The sequence below is a fragment of the Panthera onca genome, chromosome B1 (assembly GCF_046562875.1).
Source record: "Panthera onca isolate mPanOnc1 chromosome B1, mPanOnc1 haplotype 2, whole genome shotgun sequence".
NCBI classification, from domain to species: domain Eukaryota; kingdom Metazoa; phylum Chordata; class Mammalia; order Carnivora; family Felidae; genus Panthera; species Panthera onca.
The window spans coordinates 99,912,311-99,937,384 of record NC_138342.1 but is presented as its reverse complement, the minus strand read 5'-3'; the positions used below and the strand labels follow the sequence as shown (position 1 = coordinate 99,937,384).

At 40.0% G+C, this 25,074-nt stretch overlaps 1 protein-coding gene and 1 long non-coding RNA gene across 5 annotated transcripts in view; both read left to right on the top strand.

Moving 5' to 3' along the window:
* The window catches only part of LOC144616145 (uncharacterized), a 251,109-nt gene that overhangs the window by 68,972 nt on the left and 157,063 nt on the right, over positions 1 to 25,074 (top strand). The window lies entirely within an intron of this gene.
* Positions 3,200 to 25,074, top strand: part of PRSS12 (serine protease 12) — a 75,828-nt gene continuing 53,953 nt past the window's right edge. For 2 of the 4 annotated variants that reach the window (XM_060654304.3, XM_078445795.2), the window contains exons 1-5: positions 3,200 to 3,310; positions 3,418 to 3,976; positions 16,205 to 16,343; positions 18,566 to 18,744; positions 23,125 to 23,275. In XM_060654304.3, the coding sequence (XP_060510287.1) occupies positions 3,466 to 3,976; positions 16,205 to 16,343; positions 18,566 to 18,744; positions 23,125 to 23,275 (980 nt within the window). In that variant the 5' untranslated portion in view covers positions 3,200 to 3,310; positions 3,418 to 3,465. The remainder of the gene's footprint in view (positions 3,311 to 3,417; positions 3,977 to 16,204; positions 16,344 to 18,565; positions 18,745 to 23,124; positions 23,276 to 25,074) is intronic. The other 2 variants (XM_060654302.3, XM_081795566.1) reach the window with 2 other exon arrangements.

The window sequence follows — 25,074 nt, the reverse complement described above, 5'->3', positions numbered from 1 at the left end:
CCGTAAGTTCAAAAACTCCTAGCTTTTCCAATACAGGCAGTACCCAAATTGCAAATGGAACTTTCCCAAAAGTTATTTTGTATACTGGTTTTTGGAAGTCTGTAAAAATAATATGCATAGTGGTTGTATTTCCAAATAGAACAACACAAGAGCTCTTCAACCCATCACATATGTGCAGTAAAATCATCTCCTAAACAACCATAAAACCAAATGTTTATATACATAAAACATAGTTGGCATAGGAAATACAGATATGCAGATATACATGTATCCCACCCCTACCCCCCAAGACTGCCCACCCTTCCTGCTGTGATATGAGCAGGCAGACTCCCCTGTTCACTCTTCTAGGTTTTAGGGTTTGAGGCTGTGGGTAGTGGAGCTCTGGGGACTGAAATCAGTGAGGTCGCAGAACTGACAAGGGGTATTTTGGGGACCTCCTGGGGCCTCCTAAGTGTTGTGGTGGGGAATGCCTGCAAGGTGTCAAATACTTGTTTCTGTCAGTTCCTTTTTGTTGCTCCTTTGTTTCTGCTGAAGGGATTGCAAGACAGGAAAAAAAAAAAAAATATCAGCAGTGGGGTTTTTGTAGTTGTTACCAGATGGAGTTGCCTCCCCCTTTCCTTTGGCTTTGATAGAGGTAATGAGAATCTGAGGAGAGTGCTGTGGCTAGGTAGTGCCTAATCCAGGCAGAAGGAGAGAATTTCTCCTTGCAAACACCCCTCCTCCCCACAAACACACACTGTGCTGTGGTGGAGGTGGGAGAAAGAAATGCATTTCAGGGATTGGATTGGGAATTGGAAATCCTAAACATCTGCATGTTGGTAGCAGCAAAGAGGAATGACAGAAGAGAGAAAAGGAAGATATTAACAGAAGAGGGAAGTAATATGTAGAGCACAGGTCTGTTTAGGTCATACTTTGCCTGTAAAATAGAGGACAAAGCCCAAATGGAGGCCCCTAAATTCACAGTCCAACTGCCTGAATGCCAGTTTATTGTGTAGGAAAGATATTTTAAAATGTAGATGATTAAATCCAGATGTGGAATTTTCTGTGGGTAAGTCCACTTTGTACATGTCAGCTTTATAATCTGTTAAATGTAAGTAGGCCTTGGGAAATCTCAAGCTCCTCTTAAGTCATACAGGCGCTGGAGGAGAGGCCAGCCTGCCCAAGCATCTCTCCTCTCTGGAATTGAGTTCCAACAATCTTCCCTTTTACTATCTTCTCTTTCATTATTTCCCTCTCTTCAAGGTACACAAATGTGTGAGAACTAGGTTTGCCAGTAGACCCCCCACAAAGTGTGAAAACAATTGGTTGAGGAGCCATATAGGTGAGGGAGTGCGGCAGGATCTAAGCAGGCCAGCCAGAATCCCACAATGAGCTTTCCCTGCCCAATCGGGTGGCAGAAGGTGGAGAAGCAAGTGGACAACTTCTATTGGAATTGTCCCCTATTATATCAAGAATCTGTGATTGGTGAACCCTAAATAAGTAAATCAAACTCTTCCAGAGATCTATTTCATCTTTCACAAGTACCATTTTTAACTATGGTTTTGGAGCCAGGAAAGTATCAGTAAAAAAAACCAAAATAATGCATAAAAGCATCTTGGATAAAAACATCTTTTTAAAAATTGTTTATTTATTTATTTTGAGAGTTAGAGAGTAAGCAGTGGGAGGGAGAGAGAGAGAGAGAGAGAGAGGGAGAGGGAGAGGGAGAGTCCCAAGCAGGCTCCATTCTGTCAGCACAGAGCCCGACACAGGGCTCAGTTTCATGAACCATGAGATCATGACCTGAGCAGCAATCAAGAGTCTTAACAGACTGACCTGCCCAGGCGCCCCTGAAAACATTTTGAATAAAGATTTGACAAATACAGTCTGGGATTCCTAAGATTCTTTTTACCCAATTCATTGTGAAATGAAATCAAATATTTTGTTAAATAGGAGTGGAGAAAAAAATCAATAAAATGATTCATGAAAGTTAAAATGGATTATTTGAGCGAGGTTAGGGAATTAAATCAGTTTCTAATTGAAACCTAGGTTTTAACAATAAATGTTTAAGTTACGCTCACATTTTCTTCGAGGTACATTATATTATGGGGCAATATGGTCCTGCAAATGGTTACCAGAAAGTAAAATATTACCATCTCTTTGGCCTTCCTGTTCCTTGTTTACCTTCAGGGGCATGGTCAGGAACAACTGAAAGGAGAAATCCTAAAATATCCAGCTCCAGTAATTAAAAAAAAAAAATTCCAAACCAACTTCTTTGGGGAGGGGGAGAGGGGCTGTTGAAAGGCTCTACTAAGGTCAGGCCAAGCCAATACTGCAGCTTCAAAATTGCCAGCAGTGGGGCCACTTTGGAGAGGCAAATGTGTAGGCTTAAGTAGCTTGGCCTGTAAAAACGAGGCAGGTGTTAGAGGGATGGACTTTTGGATAGGATGGAGACCCGGACGGATGAAGTCTTCTCTGGTTAGAAAGGAAATTTGGTATTAAGAGGGCCTCACTGAATCCCAGTAATAACCAAACAACTGGTGTTGTCCAGGGCACCCGGTGGAAAGTGGGAGGCAGGAAGTAGAAAGGCTCAAGCTCCTTTCCCTGGGTCAGTTCAGGAATTTAATTTCAACAAATGTTTATTGGAGTCTAATAAGTGTTGGGCACAGTGTTAAGCACCGGGATATAAGGCTAAATCAAACGTGGTCTTGTCCTTGAGGAGCTCACACTTCAGTAAAATGTCTTCAACATTCCTCGTGCTTTGTTAACTTTTATACTGGGACTTGTCAGGGGAGAGTTGTAGCTAAATCCATCCACACTTCTGAAGATTTAAAAACCAGGAAAACTAGAGAAGGGCATGGGGGCATGGGGGTGGAGGAGAGACGGCTACAGGGACTGGTGCCAAGCTTGGGAGTCGCCAGACGCGGGGCTCTGGTCGTGTTGCCTGCCGGCCAGGGGCAGCCAAGACCTTCCCCCGCATTGGCACCCTCGGGCTTGGCTCCGGCACAGCGAGGCTGCGGCGGTGCCAGCAGCTGGTCTGGCCCGGACGGCGAGACGGCGACAGCCGGGAGCCCGGTAGGGGCCAAGCGGAGAGGTCCGGCTCCTGGGCGAGACTGCGCGTCCCGCGCCCGCAGCCAGGGGGCAGAGTTCCCGGGCTCTAGCCACCGCTGGCTACCTGGGGCTCAGGCCCCACCACTCCCGGCGGAGTCCGCGCCTTCTCTTTGCGAGTCTTTTGCACTAGCCTGGTCTCAGCGAGCTCAAAATTTCACGGCCCACTGTTGCTTCCGAGGGGCAGGAGCGGAGGCGCGTCGCGGGACCCGTGGCGGGAGGCGAGGTGGGGAGGGAAAGGCGGTCGGCACGCGGGGGGCGGGAGGGGACTCGAGTGGGGGATTCGAGGGACGCTGCAGCCCCGCCTCCGCCCCCTCCTCTCCTCCTCTTCAGAACCGGAGGAGCGGGGGAGCATGGACCAAACCCTGCTGCTCTGGCACCATGACGCTCGCCCGCTTCGTGGTGGCTCTGGTTTTAGGGGCGCTCCCCGAAGTGGTCGGCTTTGATCTAGTCCTCAGGTATCCCCTCCACCACCGTCATCGCCATTCGCTCCCTCCGGGTCCCCCGCACCCTTACTACCTTCCCACCCAGCAGCGGCAACAGAGAACGCCTCCGTCGCCCTCTCTCCCGCGCGTCCCGCGCGTCCCGCGCCCCCCGCCCGCGCCCCATGCCCAGCGCCTGCACGCCCTCCATGCCGGGCGCACGCCCGGGCCGCACCCCGGGGACTGCCCGGCCGGCGAGCCCTGGGTCAACGTGACGGACTTCGGCGCCCCGTGTCTGCTCTGGGCAGAGGTGCCACCCTTCCTCGAACGGTCGCCCCCGGCGAGCTGGGCTCAGCTGCGAGGGCAGCGCCACAACTTCTGCCGGAGCCCGGACGGTGCGGGCAGACCCTGGTGCTTCTATGGGAACGCCCACGGCAAGGTGGACTGGGGCTACTGCGACTGCAGACACGGTGAGTGGCCCCGGGGCAGCGGCGGCGGCAGCTCGGGACTGGCGGGGAGCCAGCCTGGCGTGCTGAGGGCTTTAGGTATTCCTTGAAGAGAGCGAGTGAGAGAGTGTGTGAGAGAGTTCGCGTTTGTATTGCCCGGCGGGATGGCTGGCTGCCGCGGAGGCACCGGCAAAGCGCCCTGGTACCGTGACTTTAAATTAGCGAGGCGAGCTTTGTGTGTGAAGGTTGTCGTGAGGGTAGTTTTCGTGAGAGGTGCTGCACTCTGGGTTCCTGGATCCCGTCTCTGGCCACTGTGTGTGTTTGTGTGTGCGTGTTCGTCAGGTGGATGTGTGTTCTCTAGGGTAGTTTGCCGTGAGGGCGTTACCATATTTACAAGAAAGAGGCAAAGTAAGGGCGGAGATAAAGTTTCTAATTATTCGTTTTGGAAAGGGAAATATTAAATCTAATATACAACCAATAACTTTCCCCCCACCCCATAGACTCCGATTTGGAAGAATGTGATATATCTTTTTGCCTTTATTCTCACCATTGGCCTCTGTTTGAAAAAGTATGGCAAAGTCTCCTGGCCAGAATACAACTTGCCAAAGTGATGTTCAGTTCTGGGGCACAATATGGTAAATATGATTAGTGAGAGAAGAGAAAAGAAAGGAAAAAGAGATAGGAATAGTAACTATCTTAGGAAAGAAGCAACGTGACATAGTCAAATTAAGTTTTCAAGAATGCCATTTTTTTAGCTCCATATGTTATTTGTGGGCATTTGGGATTAGTTGGTGACATCAAGAGATAAAGTTGGTAAGATGTTTTGGTTTTATGGTATAATGATAACATATTAATAGGTTTAATGTAAGTGAATGATCTGCCTTTGAACAGTGCTTCATTTTGAATTGTTGAGGCTTTGTTTAATATTAGCTCGCACCCCCCCCCCCCCCCCCCCCATTAATAGCTGGAAAGAAAAACTTCATGTCCTTCAAAGTTCGAATTTCCCTTCAAACATCTTTTTGGCAGCTCTCCATCTCAGCTATGGGGCAGGGATTTCATGAATTGGGATTCTGAAATATGTTGTACTTGGTACCTTTTGGAGGTGATTTGGAGGTTAGCTTTCATAGTGCCATTCTTTTCCTGCAGACATTTTTATTTATCTGAATTGCATTAGCTTTGAGTTAAAGGAAAGTGATAGGAAGGTTAAGATCAATTATCCTTCATCCTAGAGAATGAAGTCATTGCTATACTCGTGTTTCATGGACAGAATGCCAATGTGGCTATAAAAAAAATTGAGGTGATATCAGGCAAAGAGCCCCAGCATTGTCTCATTATTTACTGTAAGATTATTTGTAGTAAAATATCGTGTTTAGTAAACCTTGGAAATTTTTTTGCTTTCCTGCTATTGTACTATATTTCATATCTTTAAATGTATATTTAGGAAATATGTGTGTATACGTATATACTGAAACCTCTCTTTCTCTCTCTCTCTCTCTCTCTCTCTGTCTCTCTCTCTCTCTCTCTCTCTATATATATATATATACTGAAAGAAAAGTGGAATTTAAAGTGAAAACACTATAGTGGTAAATTGCTCTCTGACACGTAACTCCTTTAACTTTATATTCCAAATGAGGACAGTAGGTTGTTCTTTGTTTCCCATCTTGTGTTGAATAGAAATTTAAATCTAACAGCAGCACAGACTCTGCGATGTTTTTATGTTCATAGCTAATTCTCACCAGACAGAATCCCAAACACTGCATAGTTGTATGTGTAGTACTTCCTGGGGCAAAGCAATTGAACACAAGAGAAACAAAAGAAACCACCCAAGATGGGAGATAAATGCCCCATGCAAAAAAGTACAGGAAAACAATTGGCTGTCTATGTAATAATTAATTACTTTCACAGACCCAGTCTTGATAACTGAAGCTTCCCATCCTGTCCTTTACCCCTTACGTTCTGATTAGGCATGATCCATACCTTCAAAATGACTGGCATCTTCTGAACTTTATGGCTTTCTGGTCTTGGTCCTACAATACCCTTCAGAGGGTGAACAAAGCTGTCATGAAGTAGTGAAAAGAATATGGATTTGTGCTTTAAAAAACACTTGTGTCTGTTTTGGCTCTGGCAGTAGTTGTGTAGTGTTGAGTAAGACTCTTAATTCCCAGAGTTTTGGTTTCCTTAGCTGCAGAAAAGCAGTTTTTGAATAGATTAATTCAAAGAACTTTTCCAGTTCTGAGCCTGTACCAAAATGACCTGGCCTGGTAACAGCTAGAATTTATTGAGCATTCACTCCGTGTTGGATGCTGGGCTAAGCAGGTTATATATTAGTTTTCTCATTTAATTCTCATAACAACATTAGAAGGTAGTGTCCATTTTCATGTCACAGCTCATTTTGCTCTGGTTCTTTAATTATATAAACATGTAGAAATATATGTGCTGTCTGATGACCCCATTTTTGTAGCTTAAGGACTAGTCTAAAAGGAAAGAAAAAGTGAATTATTTTTGGTTCAATGCACATGATTTCCTGTATCTTATGATTTTAAGATGTCCAAAGTTTTTTTCTTTTTCTTAAAAAAAAAAAAAAAAAACTAGAACAAAAGGAAAGAAAATTTATAGTAGTGAGATCCCTCCTTTAAAAAATAAACTGGAGGCCAGAGTCACGTATCCAGTTGCATTGAGAGAAATGAGGAAGTTGGTGCCTTCAAGGTAGAAAGTTGGTCTAAGCCTAGTTGAAGGGGCGCTGGGGGGATCGCAGGTGAGCTAGGGCAGGGTGTGGAAATACCAGTGGCTCAAATGTCTGGAGTGAGAAAGATGATGCCTGGGCCCTAATTGTATGAATTAGTAGTAAAGAATCGTTTGGTGAATTGGAATACCCTGAATCAGCCCAGGGAGTTTGTTCTCGTAATGAGTACCTAAGGGACTTGTTAAAATGCAGATACCTAGGCTCTAGCCTTCAGAAACCCTGATTGAGCAATCCTTACATCTGTCTCAGGGATGTGCTTTTTCTACTGAATGGTCAGGTCAAGGTGGTTTGGATGCTGAAGACCCTTTGTCACACTTGGGAAAACCAGAGGAGGACATCAGAACCCATCTAGAATGGAGTGGTGGGTGATTATGTAGACTGAGTCCATCATTCTGTGACTTAATTCTGCCAGGCATGGGATCAAGCAGACGCCATGCCTATCTATGGTAATTTTGTGTCATTCTAGGAAATAGCACCACGCTTTTTCATTTGACTAGTGTGGGGGTAATAACAACCTAGTTCACCAGAATATGAGTATTAACTGCATGTGAACTAGGTTGCTTTTATGTTTCTTTTTCAGTTTATTTTATTTATTTATTTATTTAAAATTTTAAAAAAATGTTTATCTTTGAGAGAGAGGAAGAGATAAAGTGCGAGTGGGGAAGGGGCAGAGAGAGAGGGAGACACAGAATCTGAAGCAAGCTCCAGGCTCTGAGCTGTTCGAACCCACGAACCCCGCGATCATGACCTGAGTGGAAGTCGGACACTCAACTGACTGAGCCACCCAGGCGCCCCTATTTTTGTTTCAAGAGAAAGAATTAACAGGCAACTGATTCCTCCCAGTACCCTGCAGTAATTTAGAGCTTCCTGACTAGGAAGGCAAAATCACTTTCTAGTCATTGGTTGGCATGGCAGATGGGGAAACTTGATGCTGTGCTAATACTCTCTGTTACAAGCAGCTGAGTGGAACTCACCCATAGGTGACCGATGGCCGTTGGGTAAAACAGGTACTGTATATAATGATAATGCTCTAATAATTGAGATTTTACCAGAAAGAATGATGCGTAGATCTGACTTTTTGTCATGTCATCATGCTAAGCTGTTCATATGCACGTACCCACTCCAGTCTCCTGATTGAAACGGAGGCAGCAGACTTGCGGGACAATTGTTTACAGGCTGTACTCTTTGAAGTCCATCTGGTGTTTGAAATGATTGTTAATTAAAAAGTTGGCTGAAAGCTGTCCCTTGCATTTAAAAAAAAAATGCTGCATCTTGATTCTATGTAACAGGTTCTGAAAAACATTAGCAATACCAAATTTGATACATTTCCTGGCTGGATTTTAAATTTTGAGCTCAGTCTGTTCTTCAGGATAAGGCAGATATAAAATGCTTTGATTTGGGGCATTATCTGACTATTAGAGTGAAGATTTTTTTTTTTAAGAAGAAAATAAGACATCCATTGCTATTGCCTTTTATGAATGATTATCTCGAAGTGTATATACACATGTGGTCACTGTCTTTGAGTGTGCGTGTGTGTGTGTGTTAAGGTAATATTTGTAAAAGTGATTTGGTTCAAAATTGTGGAGGCAGACCTAAATATCCAGCAATAAGATACTACAGAGAGGTCCCTTCATTTAATAGATACTAGGTAGTTTCTAAAGTGCTAATTGTAAAGATTACATATAAAAACTGGAAAAATGCTGATGATAACGTTAATGGGAAAAGATGGATACCAAATTTATATATATTATGACTATGAAAATAAATATGCCTTTAGAAGAGAAAACAAATTATAATTACAAACTTGGGTATGAATGTGGCTTGGATCAGTAAGGGTGGTTTTGATGGCAAAGAATAGAAAGCCCAATTCAAAATGACTGAAGCAATAAGGAGATTAATTGTTCATATTACAAAAAGTTGGGCTCCAACATTGTACAACTCTGTTTCTGTTGTTCTCTTGCCTCCTCTGTTCTCTAAATGTGGCTTTTATTGTTAGGCTAGTGGTTATTCCAGGCTTCATGTTGAGATAGGATAGCCTGCAGTAGAAAGAGAGGGCCCCTCCTCATGTAGGTCCCGTTGAAAGAGCAAGGAAACCTTCCTAGAATTCCCCCACAGACTTCCTCCTGTGTTTCATTGGCTAAGACTGGATCACATGTTCCTCTGGCACTCTCTAGAAGGGGAAATTCAGTTAACACAATTGCATAGTTTAATCAAGATTTACCTCTGAACACCTGGGGACTCTCCTACCAAGACAAAGTGAGATGGTTGTTGAGGAGAACCAACAGGGTCTGCTAAGAAGTATGGTTGGAGTTTGTCCCTCCATTTGGGAAACTTGACACTGTTAAAAAAAAAATAGTAGTAAGTAGGAGTGCCTGGGTGGCTTATTAGGTAAAGCATCTGACTCTTGATTTCTGCTTGGGTTATGATCTCACCGTTCATGAGTTCAAACCCCACATTGGGCTCTGCGCTGACAGTACAGAGCCTGCTTTGGATTCTCTGTCTCCGTTTCTCTTTGCCTCTCCCTCACTTGTGCTTGTGCAATCTCTTTCAAAAATAAACGTTAAAAAAGTAGTAGTAATTTTAAAAATTGTGCTGTGAAATGTTACATTCATTTTTCAGCTGTATCTAGATGAATCACATTTAGACCCTGATTTGATTGAAAAAGCGTATTTTCTTTTTTGCATATTTTAAGATGCAGTTTGCAGGTCTAGTAAATTTATGTCTGAAATGAGTAATCCCATAATTGTTAAGAATATGGAAGTTAACTCAGTTGCTTGGTAAACACTTTTAATTCTAATTTTTAAGCCTCCCCCATCCCTGAATTAACTTGTAAAGAAAGCTGTTCTCTGAAGTCTCTTCCTTTGGTCTGCATTGTAAACAGGCATTCAGTGCATCTATATTAGCAATTGATTTAGACTGCCTTGTATGTGATTGACGCCCTGTTGTCTAGAAAATCAGGAAATGTTTATTTTTTGCCTCTTATTATCTTACTTTTCTAGAGCCATCCCCCCTCACCCCTCCTCCCTTTTCTTCCTGCAAGTCAGCACAACAATATTAATAAAAAATTTATTATATGCAGAACACTAAAGTAGTGAGATTCCCCCCTCCCCCCCCCCCTCCGCCCCACTACAAGATACAACCTCAGTACTTTTTATTAGGCTTACCAGAAGGACACAAAGAATGGAAAATGCCAATCCTTCTAACAAGGCAAAAGTAGATTTCATTAAATGTTTTGTGAGTTCACAGTAGGAGCAGCAATTACAACGATGAATAAGAAATCACCTGTATCCTCTGGTTGAGGACACCCACTCTCTGGTTGAGATGTCAGAAGAATACTAAGCATTTTCTTTACCTTTCCTGTGATACCTATTCTGGGAGACAGATAAGAGGATTACTACCAGGAGTAGTTTAATTTCATCACTCAGAACTGAACAATAAAATGCTAATACCCACACCATTGCTTATATATGAATAGTTCAGAGACACACAGTTGGTGAAATTTCCCTCTAGGGTTATCTATATATTGTTAGTATGTCATAATTAAACCATGGATAGAGTCTTCTTTTGCATAATACTGTGTAATATTTTAAATGAAGGAATAATTGAATTTCTGATAATCTCAATGTAAGTGAGTAGAATTGCTTATTGAAAGGATACTCTCATTGTTTTGATACTATCTCGTTTTGAATTAGACCAGATTTTTTTTTCTCAGCACTGAAGGTATCTACATGAATAATAAATGAACAACTAATATGAATTATAGATGTGATCTAATGGAGGTAGATATAGTTCAGTTGGATCTCAGTCCAGGGGAATGTTTCATATGTTAAAAGATGGATTTGATTTCATTTTGACATGGCATGATTTGAATAAAATCTATTTCACAATGCTAAAGCCAGTTATGGGTGAATACAAGTATAAGCAAAAATAGTATACCTTAGTACTATCAAATAGGGTATAGGATGAAAATAACATCAAAATTAAACTTGCCTCCTGTACTGTACTTGAAAAATGCAACTAACAACCTCCCAATTCAGTTGTTTCTAGGCAATGTGGATTTTTTTGTATATTTTATAATTAAGATAGGAAATGATCATTTAGTGTATTTCCCAAGGGTTGCATTTGGTATAAGACATAGGATTATGTTTAATTCATTTGTGAAATACATGTACTAAACCATCCAACATGTAATGGGGCTTTTTTCTTCTGAATGGTTCATTAACTGAACTTTCTCTATGACTTCAGCATTAAGTATACTTTGTGTCAAAGATCTGAGCAATAACTTGATGTCATCAGCATGCATTCTTTCTGATTCCACCAGAACAATAGCAATGACTAAAATGAATTATTTTGTGCTTCTGTGAAGTTCAGTAATAGATGAGAAAGGATTTGTATGATAATAGTAATTTTATTTTGTTCATTTTTTGAGTTGTGATTTTAAGAGATGTAAAAATATTTATTATTAATTCTATTCAGAAAACACTACTTCCTTTTTTTTTTGCTGTTTTTTCTTTCTCTTCAAACAAGCGAATGCCATTCTCTAAGTACATGTTAGTTAACTAAATAAGCATATCTTGTCATTTGGTTTATTTTGGAATGAGCTGGACTTACAGAACAAAGATCACTGACCCACTTGGTTCCTTTCCTAATATTTCTTTTAGGTGTCCTTGAAGCATGGAGTATGAAAAGGGTGGTTTTGCTAGCTGTCCAAGGAGGGGTAATACCTTAAGGGCTCTATTAGTTTGCTAGAGCTGCTATGATGAGTACCACAACTGAGTGGGTTAAACAATAGAAATGTATTGTTTCACAGTTCTGGATGCTTAAAGTCTGAGGTCAAGGTATCAGCAGGGCCACCTTTCCTCTGAAGACATCAGGGAAGGATCTTTTCCAGGGCTCTCTTAGCTTCTGAGAGTTCCATGGCTTGTCATACTGTAAACCCCATCTTCAGCTGTTATTCTCCTGCTGTGTGGGTCTCTGTGTCCAAATTCCTCCTTTTTATAAGAACACAGTCATACTAGATTAGAGACCACCCTTATGCCCTCATGTTAACTTTGTCATCAACAAAGACCTTATTTACAAATAAGGTCACATCTGTAGGTAGTGGAAGTTTTTGGGGGGGAATAGAATTCAACCCATCATAATAGCCTTAAAAATTGACAAACCAATGAAACGTATGAAGGGAATTTTAATCTAGTCACCTGTTTTCTGGAAGATTTTCTTGTGTCCATTGAGACTGATAAAATGGTTAAAGAGAATCCTTCTTTAATGTCTTTCCATTTGGGGAATTCTTGTGTTTAAAAAATTTTTTTTTTTAATTTTATTTTAAGTAAACTCTATTCCACAAGTGAGGCTCAAATTCATGACCCTCTGAGATTCAGAGTCTCATGCTGTGCTGACTGAGCCAACCAGGCACCCAAGGAATTCCTGGTTTTTAGCAAATTTTCCCATAAAGCAAATTTGAGCAACATGCATCTTTTATGCTCCCTTTCTTTTACAAAACTAGAGGTATAACTACATAGAAGAAAAATAAGAGTAAACTGAAATGACAATAGTTTCAACAGTTTTAGCAGGGAATTAAGATAGTAGAATTCTGAGCATTGTTGTACATTGGCACATTTCGCCTTTAGGTGATTGTAATACCAACAGACACTTAACTTTTTTTGAGGAGTGGGCAATCCATTTCATGAACTCCAGGGACACCTCTCCATGACATGATATCACACACAGCTTTACAGTTCCAGACTTCCTTCTAGTACTGGTTCAGTTTATAATTTCGTAGTGCCTGTTATAGTTGACCTAAAACCTCGGTTAAGACTTCAAAATTTAAATTATTATTAACACATTTTAAAAGTAGGAATATTTAGAATAGAATAGTTTCCATCAAATTGTCACTTGAGGGGCTTTAAGACTGGGCAGCCCATGTTGTACAGAGACTTTAGCTGAGACTGTGAGGAACATGGCAAAGTAGTTGGCTGGAGGAAGGGGAGTGTGAGGGAAGGAGGAGGGATCAATTTTAGGTAATAAAAGAACTTTATTATTAGGACAGCAGTATAAATGAGTTTACCAGGCTTTGACCTTTGTGGAGTGCTTCATTGTTCCATCCTATCTTTTTTTTTTTTTTGTTGAGCTAAGGATATTTCCCTTTCTTCACTTTGTAATTGTTCACCTATGAATTTGTGCAGATGTATAGTCCTGCAAATTTGCACAACCCATGAAGTGGGTCCTCCACTGGAGGGCCAGCCTCAGATGTAGATCCCTGGAAAGTCACTTCTCTCCTGTTGGCAGTGTATAAAACTTCCTCAGGCTGTCTTACACTTCTGCCTGGCTAATTTATTCCCATAAAATGTTTGGTAGATTAGTTGCAGTATTTCAAATTAGAATAGAATATTTCAAATAGAATGGTGAAAGCCAACATGACATAATGCATAAAGTGCATTATGCAAAGAACATAAATGCACAGACATGAAAAAGACATAAGATGCAAAAACAAGGCAGGGTCTTTGCTCAGGTTCAGAGATGGTAGAAATGACAGGAATCTAGGAGATAGTTGGAAACAGAGGAACAGTAGGAAGGATGGGAACTGAGGAAATGGTCCTGTCAGTTGATTTGGTCCAAATCCTTATCATCCATAAATTGAGGGAAATGTGTTACATACATTTTTAAAGATTTTGACCACCTTAACCATTCTAAGAAAATAAATGAAGCAAGAACAGAGTAAAACCAAAACCCAATAAAAACTACTTATCTTAAATGTATGTCAATCTTTTATTATTTTGGAGCATGTATTATACTGATAGTTTTTAAAGTGCTCTTTCAAATAATTATTTGAAGAATTATGAACTGCATGGAATTATGTACCATTAACAACTACTCACTCTAATTCCAAAGTAGATAATTTCTCAGAACATTTTAGAAATTGTTATGGCCTTAAGAAAAGGATAAACTACTTTGAGGGCTGGGGGATGGAAGCACTACTGGAAAGGTGTGTGCCTTGCAAATGTTTGGTGTTGGGAATGGATTCCAATGGAGAGGTCATTAGCCATTGACATGCAAATTGACTTTCCAGAATTGCAAATATTTGTATTCACTTGTTAAAGAGAAATTGGATGAACACTCCACATTTCTTGCCATGATGCAGATACAGCTAAATGAATCCAGGCTTTCACAGCATGTTTGGAGAATCTGAGGAGTGATGGAGGAACTGATAGTTGACCTGGAAGCTGTTTCCAGCTCCGTCACTGCATTCTAATGATGTGATATACTTTATGCAGAGTTTTCTGTGCCTTATCTCCAGATGCCTTAATCTTTAGATGTTATGTATGCATCATTTCTTATTGGTAGCTTTTTGGTGATTTAGGCAGTATATTACATTTTTTATGATTTTTTTTAACACGCACAAGTAGTATTCCAGTTGTGTTTTCATTGCTAGAACTTTCTTCCAACCCTTTGACTCGAGTAATCTAGTGGAGGAGGATTAATAGATAATAGATTAATTTAAATATCATTTCAAATAATGTTTGAGGTGAGCAAGTGAATTCTTTGAGTTGAAATAAAATGCTGGCATTTGCAATATGCATAATATTATGTAGGTCTCTATGGAAGAGATTTTGTGATTAAAAAATCATTAAAGCTCAGTTAAACTCTTCAGACATATTTCTTTAAAAATGTTGTGCAGTTCACACTCTTCATTGAGCCAAACAGGGCTTCCTCCTGCTTAGTGAACTAAAGAGGTTTGGAATGTGTGAGTGATTAAGATTTATCTGCCATGTGAATGATCCACGCCCATGCTCTCTCCTGAATAATCAGGATTTGGCAGTGTAATGTGTTCCTTCCATTTAATATTGTCTTAATATTGTTTGAATTAAATGACACTTTGTATTTATCATGAGAAATACAATATGTGTTTCTTAAATAGTTATATTTTTAAATGATGATGACTTGGAAAATAATAGTGGGAGATGCCTGGGCCCCTCCAAATGAAGTCAATGGGTAATTTGTGAATCTAATATTTTGGAAAAATTATTTTGAAGTCAGACTTTGAAACAACTTTGAAATATGCAAAATATGACAGTTTTTTGATAGAACTTAATTTCTTGATTTCTTTATCTGTGAAATGATAAGTGCTTCTATCTCTGCTTAAGTGCCCAACTTGTGGCCTCCCAGTAGCCACTTTGCAAACCAATGGCAATTAGAAGAGAAACCTGAATTCATCTACACTTTTTTTGTTTAAGTTTACTTATTTATTCTGAGGACACAGAGACAGTGCGAGCGGGGGAGGGGCAGAGAGGAGAGACAGAGAATTCCAAGCAGGTTCCCAGCTGTCAGCCCAGACACCTATGCTGGGCTCGAACTCATGAGACTGAGACCGTGAGATCATGACCTGAGCTGAAACCAAGAGTCAGACGCTCAACCAACTGAGCCCCCCAGGCACCCTGATCCATCCTCACTTTTATGGGATGTTATTTTTCCTGGGTGCTTGCATTTGTTTTTTTTAAAATTTTTTCTTAATGTTTATTTGTGAGAGAGAGAGAGAGAGAGAGACAGAGAGAGAGAGAGAGAGAGAGACAAAGCACAAGCAGGGGACGGGCAGAGAGAGGAAGACACAGAATCTCAAACAGGCTTCAGGCCCTGAGCTGTCAGCACGGAGCCCCATGCAGGGCTCGAACTCATGAACTGTGAGATCATGACCTGAGCAAAGTTGGTTGCTTAACCAGTTGAGCCACCCTGGTGCCCCATGAGGGTGCTCGCATTTTAATTTTGACTCTTCTCAAGACTGAAAAGAATGACTCAAGTCGTGATCTCTGCAGCAGCTGAGTGAAGATGGTGTGTAAGGGAAGGCAAATTTCCAGGGACACTCATTATACCAAACAATTCTACCTAGTGGCAGTTTTCCTAAGATTGACATTAGGCAATGTTTTTAGCACCACCACCTTTTTGAAATTATAGACATAATCTTTAGAATTTCATGACTACTGCTTGAAGTTAAAAGGGGCAGCAGCATTTTGCTCTTTAGTGATGAACAAATCCCATAGAAGGAATATATAACACAGTCAGTTACAACTAATTTGTAAATAGAGCACTGAATTTTGTTTCTCTGCTTCTTATCTATGACCTCATGTGAAGTGGAAGATGATACACAAATGATAAGCATTTTGTATGGGATATAATCCAATATTTGGGATGTAACATCAGACATTAGTCATACTCTTCCACATTGTCCCCTTTTAAAATGTAATTGGACTTTCTGTTTGCTTAGCTAAAGAAGAAAACAGAAGTAGTATTGACACCATGAAGTTAATTATCAAAAAAAAAATAAACTAAATAAAAAAGAATCTGCTAAACCCTCATTTAAAGAAAGAAGCGCATGCCATTAACATGGACACTGAATTGTTCTGACTGGATCTCTCACCACTTATGTGGGAAAATCATGTTAACTAAAGAATGGTGAAGTAATAATGTTCAGATGCTGATTTGCTATTAAGGGATTTTGGGATTCTTTTCCGCTTCAGGGTCAGTACGACTTCGAGGTGGCAAAAATGAGTTTGAAGGCACAGTGGAAATCTATGCGAATGGAGTTTGGGGCACAGTGTGTAGCAGCCACTGGGATGATTCCGATGCATCAGTCATTTGTCACCAGCTGCAGCAGGGGTGAGTTCGCCCATCCTTGACCCCATCAGGCCGCTAATATTTGCAAATAATGGTGGGCACCCGTCACTGCTGTGGAAAGATGACGTCTTCCTTCCTTCTCATGTCCCTTATTCTCCCTTTTCACAAGAGTTATAAAGAAAGGGCCGCATGTGGAAGGAATGCTAACCAGGAAATATGCAAATGCTAAGTGGTCAAAAGTCAAAAGCGTCTTTTGCTCTTTGTCTTTAACATTAATTGTTTAGTCCTAGGAAATAAAGAATTTGATTCTGAGAATTGTAATTTCTCAGTAGCTCATGCAGCCCTAGACTGCTGTCATTTGCATTTAACTGTCTACTTTTAGCCATCCACAGCTTACATCTTTTTGTGCGTGAAGAAGGCGGTGTTTACCTGTGCTTCCATCCCGAAATGGGTAAGGGGTGATGTCCAGGCCTGGGGGTTCTGTGCTGAGGAGGTCCTGCTAGAGAATGGCTGCTTTCATCAGCCCCAGCAGTGCCCTGGTGACCGTGGGCTTCTTGGCTGCTCCAAGCGCTCTCTGTGAAACAGTCTGTACATTCCAACTTCCAACAGCCCTGGCACCTTTATGCCAATTGCCAGGGGATTTCACCAGGAGCAGAAGGCTCCATTTCGGAACACAAGGTTTTGCTTTTGTGGTTGCTCTTATTGTTCTGTTTTTGTGTCTCATTTATTTTTTTTCTAAGTACACATGCCAGATGTTTTTCTTGGCCTTTATCTCTAGAGATCTTTAGAAAGTGTGGAAAATATCTTGTTTTGAATAGACAGGTCCAAAAGACTGAAAGAAAATTTTGCAGTTTACAAATATTTTGGACTAATAATCAGTGAGTGGTAATATCTAATATGATGATAGAAATGAAAAGGTTAATCAACTGCAGTCAGATCAGTAAGAAATTTAATCTGCCCGCCTCCTCCTGTCTTCCCACTAGGAAGCTTTGCAAACAGAACTTCAGGTAAGGGGATCTGATTACTCTGATTACTTATATTATCTCTTAGTTGTCCTTTTATTTGATTATTATTATTAATAATCTCTACACCCAAAATAAGGCTTGAATTCACGACCCTGAGATCAAGAGTTGCATGCTCTTCTAACTGAGCCAGCCAGGTGCCCCTCAGTAGTCCATTTTGTAAAAAAGAATTGTACAATTAGATCAGAGCAGCTCAGAATTATTGCTATTAAGACATGTTCATATTTTTCTTAAATGTTTATTTGAGAGAGAGAGAGAGAGCACAAGTGCCCGTGAGCAGGAGAGGGGCAGACAGAAAGGGAGAGAGAGAATCCCAAGCAGGCTCCATGCTGTCAGCACAGAGTCCAAAGTGGGGGCTTGATCCCACGAACTGTGAGATCATGACCTGTGCTGAAACCAAGAGTCAGTCACTTAACTAACTGAGCCACCCAGGTGCCCTAAGACATATTCGTATTTTTGATATATCCCGAATGTTTACTGTTTGGGTTGATGGAAGCTGTTGTATGGAGACAGTTCTAGAGATTACCCTGTTAATCAGATAAGCATTTAATCTTTTTAAAATTTAATATCAATTTGTAAATATTAGAAGTCACTTATAAAAGATGTAGATTAGGTGAGTTAAAGCAGAGCCCATCTGCATGTTATTATTTTATTCATTGGTTTCAAAGTCTTGCTAGCAAATACTATATATAAGGCTTTAAAAATTATGAATGATCACCTCTCTTGATATTATCTTGCTTACATGTAGTAATAATAATCATTTTGAAAATGCTGGCCTAAAATATTAGAGTAGGAAAGAATCTTTAAGCATCCAGACCCCTCCTTTTATACATCAGAAAGCAGAGCTTACAGAAACTTGCAGCTTAGAGTAATTTGCAGCTGAGTCCAGACTAGAATCCAAGTCTCACAGAGCCACACGACACACTTCTACAAAATCACCAGGCTTTTCCTTAATATCTGTAGTATTTACCCATTTCCCCCTAAAATTAGCTATAGGTAGTAAAGGCACATGCATACCATTAGTCCTGTAAGATTGATTAAAAAGACTCATAAGTAATCAACCCAAATTTTGATCTCCTGAGTTTTGATTTGCTTGAAACCTATGTAGTTTTTTTTTCTTTGTTTTTCTTTTCCTTCCACATCCATCTTTATTGATTTCTTCAATTTTTAAAAATCTAAATACTTTGACAAAAAAAATTGACCTGTATTTGATAAACCTAACCTCAATCATTGTATTTCCAGAGGAAAAGGAGTAGCAAAACAAACCCCGTTTTCTGGACTGGGCCTTATTCCCATTTATTGGAGCAATGTCCGTTGCCGAGGAGATGAAGAAAATATACTGCTTTGTGAAAAAGACATCTGGCAGGGTGGGGTGTGTCCTCAGAAGATGGCAGCTGCTGTCACATGTAGCTTTTCCCATGGTAAAAAAAAAAAAAGCCTCTTTTTTTTACTTTCATTATGTTTTCAACAAAATTCCAGATGATAAAATTGTCTTCGTTAAACCATTTCGTAAAAGGGTTTAAATACAGACATAAGCCTGAATCATCATATTTTACAGTCAAATAGTCTTCAGTTAGGAGTGCGTCTAACATTCTGAATTCCATTTGACTTTCAAATGGTATCTCACTTTTAATGTGTTTTCTATTTTCTCTAATTTGTTTACAGAAATATTATATATGAAACATTTATTTTGCTAATGGAAAGTCATGATAGAATCAAGATGGAAAATCATCTTGAAATCAAATATAGAATACAGAAACTACAACAAAATATTGTCACTATATTTATAGGATAGAATATCATCATGGTACCATTATTCTCCTTTGAGTTGTAGACAGCACATTCCATAATATGGATAACTGCCTTGGATAAAGGCTCCTTCCATGCACCACACCCTCGTCATGAGATGATGAACTGTATGGTTTCAGTGCACAAAAATATGCATATATTCATATGAACATAAGTAAAGGACGGACTAGCTGCTTTTCATGACGGCTGATGGGTTTTCTGGGGATCATATTTTAATTTTTTTTAATGTTTATTTTTGAAAGAGATACAGAGTGTGAGCAAGGGAAGGGCAGAGAAAGAGGGAGACAATCTGAAGCAGGCTCCAGGTTCCAACGTGTCTGCACAGAACTGGATGCGGGGCTTGAACTCACAAACCGTGAGATCATGACCTGAGCCGATGTTGGATAGTTAACCAACTGAGCCACCCACGTGCCCCTGGGGATCATGTTTTAATGATCTGACAAGCACACAGAAAATCATTTGAAAGAGAATTCAGTGAGGTAGTTGACTGTCACAGCACACTGTCACAGCATCCCTTCTTGCATTCTCCTTGGAGACGGAAGCATGATCAGATATCCCAGGTCCTAAAAAGCTAGCAGCCAGCCCAGGGCATTGGTTTCTGTTGGAGTACAAATATCAGGGGAAGAATGGAAAAATTTCTCACCACAAAAAAAAAACCACAGTCTCAATTTAAAGTAATTCCTATGAATTGGCTGGGAGAACTAGTTGGAAGATAGGGGACAGGTATGTGCTCAGAGAACCACAGTTCTTTTTTGAGTGGGCCAGGTGCGTGTTAAATCTTGGTGTTTTGTAAATTTTTCCTTTTCTTCCTTTGATTCTCCACTTTTGGGTAATGCTGCTTTGGGCAGTGCATGTTTATGCATTGCTGCCTCAAGGATGATGTAAATTGGGCTCAATAATGCACTGCTTTTTGTAGATTATTACTTGTACTTTATGTTCAACCTGATTGGTAAAATGTTTAACATTTTTCAAATAGTGAAGTAAATAATATGTTGAAAACTAATTATTTTTCTTTCAGGATATCTATCTACTTAAGAGAATTCCTTCTTCTCTCTGTCATCTATCCACCTGTTTATACTCAGACTGCAAAGATAAATTTAAGGTCATTTATAAGCATCTATAAAAATGTAGGAGGTTGAGATAAATTAGCAATGAGAGTGAAAAAAGATCCAATGAGAATGAGAAAGGCTCAAATCAGCAAATGCTGAGTCTACTTCAAGGCACAGTGATAGATCATAAATACACTTTTTTTAGTTTGCAAATTACATTTAGTGTTTTGTCACCTAGTCTTTGTTGCTTTTCCAACACTTCCTAAGTAGGAGATTGGGTAGCAGTATTGGGTATAGGAAGTAGTAATCTTAATGAACATGTCTGGGAGTTTTATTTATCCATAAGTTAAACATGAGTCAACTACCTCATTGAATTCTCTTTCAAATGATTTTCTGTGTGCTTGTCGGGAGGATGTGGGATGTTGATGTCATTTGGTCTTTGAGCTTTTTTAATATTTTCACAATTACTTATACAGCCAGAAAAATGCCCACATGTTTTAAAATAAAACATGACACACACACACAAAATAAGGTAATATGCCATATGGTTCTGGGTTGTAGGTGATTTTAAGTTTCCTCTTAAAAATTTTTGTTTTTCTGTTATCTCCAAGCTTACCACAGTGGCAGGGGGAGGGGAGGCAGGGGAGAATATAATAACTTAAAAAACTTACACATTTTTCCATCATTTTTTTCTATGTTTTCCAAGCTTTTTAAGGGAAAAATAAACATAATATGCAAATTTAAGTTTCTTACCACCAGTCAGCCATCAGTTAATTATAAGAAGCTAGTATACAATATTGAGAACATGTATATTTATTAAAACTATCTTTATCCTTTTACAAATTATAAGTACTAGTTGATTTATATAAATGAGCTATATTCTAAAGATCAGAATGAGTAAATACAAATATTCACTGGTCTGAATCTGTGCTGCAAAACTCAAGTATGATATTTGAATATAAATATGAATATCCCAATACCGTTTACAGACAGCTGCTTACACTATGGAGGAATTAGAAGACTATTTCATGTGGATAAATGATTAGCATTTGGCAAAAGCTGCAATTAAATTTCTGAATAGGGGCCCAGCCTATTCTGAACCTTTTACCATATTACATCCTTTATTCTGGAAAAATTATCCTGGCTTACTATTTCCCAAACACATTCACCTTTGTGCTTCTTTGTGCTTTTGCTCATCCTGTTCATTTTTCCTGAAATGCACTTACCCCATCTCTGACTTTTGAAATCCCATCCATCCACCTTGGCCCTCTTCAGATAACAGCTTCTTCAGAAGAGATTCCCAGACTACCTTGCTTCTGAATCCCTGGAGGTTCCTGATGATCTCTTCTCTGTACTCACTTTGTTCATGTCCTTAGGTAGTGAACTTCGTGAAGGTGGGGTCTGTCTAGTGCTCCTGTGAATGCCCTGCAGCCCTGCAGGTGCCTAATATCTGTTTGTTAAACAGAACTGAGTGAATGAATATTGCTAATTATTTTTCCATGTTTGGGATATTCTTTCTAGGTTTTTAGCTATCACTTGTCAGCCAGTCAGCCCACAGATATTCATTATGTGCCTTCTGTATGCCCGGAACCTGAGATACCCAGGTGAAAGAGAAAGGCACTATCTCTGTCCTCAGTTCTAGCTGTTAGGAGGCAGACAATTGACATGTAAACCAATAAATCAATGATAATTTTAGATAAAGTAAATACTCAGAAGGCAATACAGTGAAAAATACCTTAAGGTACTTCATTAGCTAGGGTAGCCAGGGCAGGCCTTCTAAGCAAAGGACAATTCAGAGCTGAAAACTGAGGGACACAGCCAGGGGAGGATCTGTGGGAACATTATTTCAAGCAGAAGAATCAGGAAGTGTACAAACCCTAAGGTGGAAGTCAACTTCGAGTATTTTGAGGATAGAAGGATGAGGGCATCATACATATACCCTGGTGAAGGAGGCCAGGAGTAGAGAGAGATATTCAGGATAATGACAAGGGCTAGATCAGGGCACTGTGGACCATAATAAGGAATTTGCAATGAGAAACCTTTGGTAGTTCTTAGAAAATGAATATGAACTGATTCATATCCAAATGAATTCTCAATATTGTTTTTTACAGGTATTGGCCATAATGTTCACTACCTTGCTATAATGAGTTAGGTGTTAACTTCAACTTGATTTCTGCAAATATAAAAAAAGGGACCTGGGTGGCTCAGTCAGTTAAGCAACCTGACTCTTGATTTCAGCTCAGGTCATGACCCCAGATCGCGGGATCATGGGATTGAGCCCCATGTTGGGCTCTGCACTGAGTGTGGAGCCTGCTTGAGATTCTCTCTCTCCCTCTGCCCCTTGTTCTCTCTTTCTAAAATAATTTAAAAAATTACATGTTGATAATGCTCAAGTCACTGTAAATTAAAAAATCAGTGTCACTACTACAATATCATTAAAATCAAATGTGTTTCCAGTAAACTACAGTTTTGAGCGTGTTTTTTTCTGGTTTCTGAGGTTGTTGGGGGAAAAGTGAATTTAGACTACTTCCTCTTTTCTTTTAAATATTTTTTTTTAAAGTAATCTCTACACTAAGCGTGGAGCTCAAACTCACAACTCCGAGATCGAGAGTTGCTGGCTCTTCTGACTGAGTCAGCTGGGCACCCCTAGACTACTTCCTCTTAAGAGCTATTTAAATGAACATAATTCAATTTGGAGTACTTTTTTTGTGAACTCACAACCCTGAGATCAAGAGTTGCATGCTAGGTGCCCCAGTTTGGAATATTTTAATTGGTCAAGAATACCATAATACATAATACACGTGCATGTGTATGTCCAAATACATGGCTTAATAAGTATGATTTAATTACTGAGAATGGCAAATAAATAGAATATATCTAATCTTATCAGTCAATGTTAATATGTTGGCCTAATTAATTTGTTTCTAATCTCACGCGGAACAGGCCCGGCATTTCCCGTCATACGCCTCGTGGGTGGGAGCAGCGCCCGGGAAGGCCGAGTGGAGCTCTACCATGCTGGTCAGTGGGGGACTGTCTGTGATGACCAGTGGGATGAAGCAGATGCAGAAGTGATCTGCAGGCAGCTGGGCCTGAGGTTTGTTTTTATTCTTGTTTTTAAATTTTGGAATCTGTTATTTCCATACCCAGAGGCAGGTGCCATGTATTTAAATTGCACATTTCCTCAGAGGAATAGAAAAAGCCACCTGGTGATCTTTGTACTAGGCTGTAGGCTCCCTGAAGAAAATTTATGTGTACTTATAGGTCTCCCTGTCTGTGTCTGAATCCAATTGATTTTATACCCTAAGAATCTCAGCCTTTTACTACTGTTCATTAGTAGCCTTTACATTGCTCCTAGGTAATAACCAGCATCCTCAGTCACAGCAACTTACCGAAGTCATCTCATGAAACTGGTTGTTAGGCTTTGACTGAAGTTCGGTTCTTCTCCCCAAATATTATCTAAACTTTTGACTTTGCTTTCTTATTTGTTAGGTATGTGCTTAGGACAAAGGATGTTTATTAATGTGCAAGGAAAATAATTCCCACAGAAGGTGTGGAAATGAATGAAGCATATACAATAAAAACAGCAGTATGAAAATCAACATACCATGTTGCCCAAATTGTGATTATTCTGCAATAGCATGCTGTAATTTTGGATTTTTAATCTGTTTTTCTTTAGTGATTCTGAACATTGGTTTCACAAGCCTAAAAATTTCAAAATTGATACTTTACTTCAAGTTTGTAAATTTCATTTCGCACTTTGTGGGTGGTAGTGATGGGAGAGGCCTCTTGAGATCAAAGCTTCTCTGTTCATGTATCATTTTTTTTTTCAATTAAGCATAATCCTTGACAGTGAAGCATGATTTTTGAAACTTAAACCATTTATACTCATTTGTTTTGCAATTGATCCCCTCTTTTTCAAAACTCTGTGTTTATACTGGAGCAATTTAAAGGAAAATATTGACATCTTAACATTTTCCCTTCTAGATACTTCAGTATGTATCTCTTAAAAGTAAGACCACTGTGCTACATGGCCAAATCAACATTATCACAACTAATATAATTGGTAATCATTCTTAACATTGCCTAATACCTCACACATTCAGTTTCCCGTGGTTCTCTCACAATGTCCTTGACCAACAGTTTATCTTAAGCAGAATTTAGTCCACGATCATGCAGTGCATCTGGATGTTGTGTACCTGAAGTCTCTTTGAATCTAGAACAGCCTCTTGTTATTCATGACACTGACTTGCGGAAGAGACAGAACCAGTTGTTCTGGGGAATGTCCTACCTTCTGGATTTGTCTCATTTCTTCTTGCTGGTGTCATTTAGTTTACTCCTCTGGCTCTTGTAATTCCTGAAATAGGAGGCTAGATCCAAATGCTTGATTAGATCAAAGCAAGTATTTTGGCCAGGAACCATCAAAAGGGATGTGTTCTCCTCTTGCATCACAGAACAACCAGGGGTCTTCCCCACTGCTGAGGCTAAGCTTGAGCACGAGCACTTGGTTAAGGTGTCATTGGCCCAGTCCTTCACTGTGAAGATACATAGTCCCCCTGTAACCAATTCTGGGACCTATCCGCTATTTCACCGTTTATGTGTGGGAAGGGAACAGCATGGCAAATCCTGTGTCTCTGGGTCTTATAATGATCCATTTACTGTTAAGTTTACTGGTGTTAAGTTTACTGGTATGATCCTTTTCCTTGGGCGGGTCAGAAATAGGACCAACTAGTTCCCTTTGAGAAAACTGCTATTAATCATTAAATTTTGAGACTAGGTTTTAAAAGTGTCCAGGTGTTGTTGGAGTCAACCCAGCATAAAATTATCAGCATGTGCCCTGTTCTCAAAACAACCTGGATTTGAGTCCTACTTCTGGAGATGAGAAGAGTTATAGAA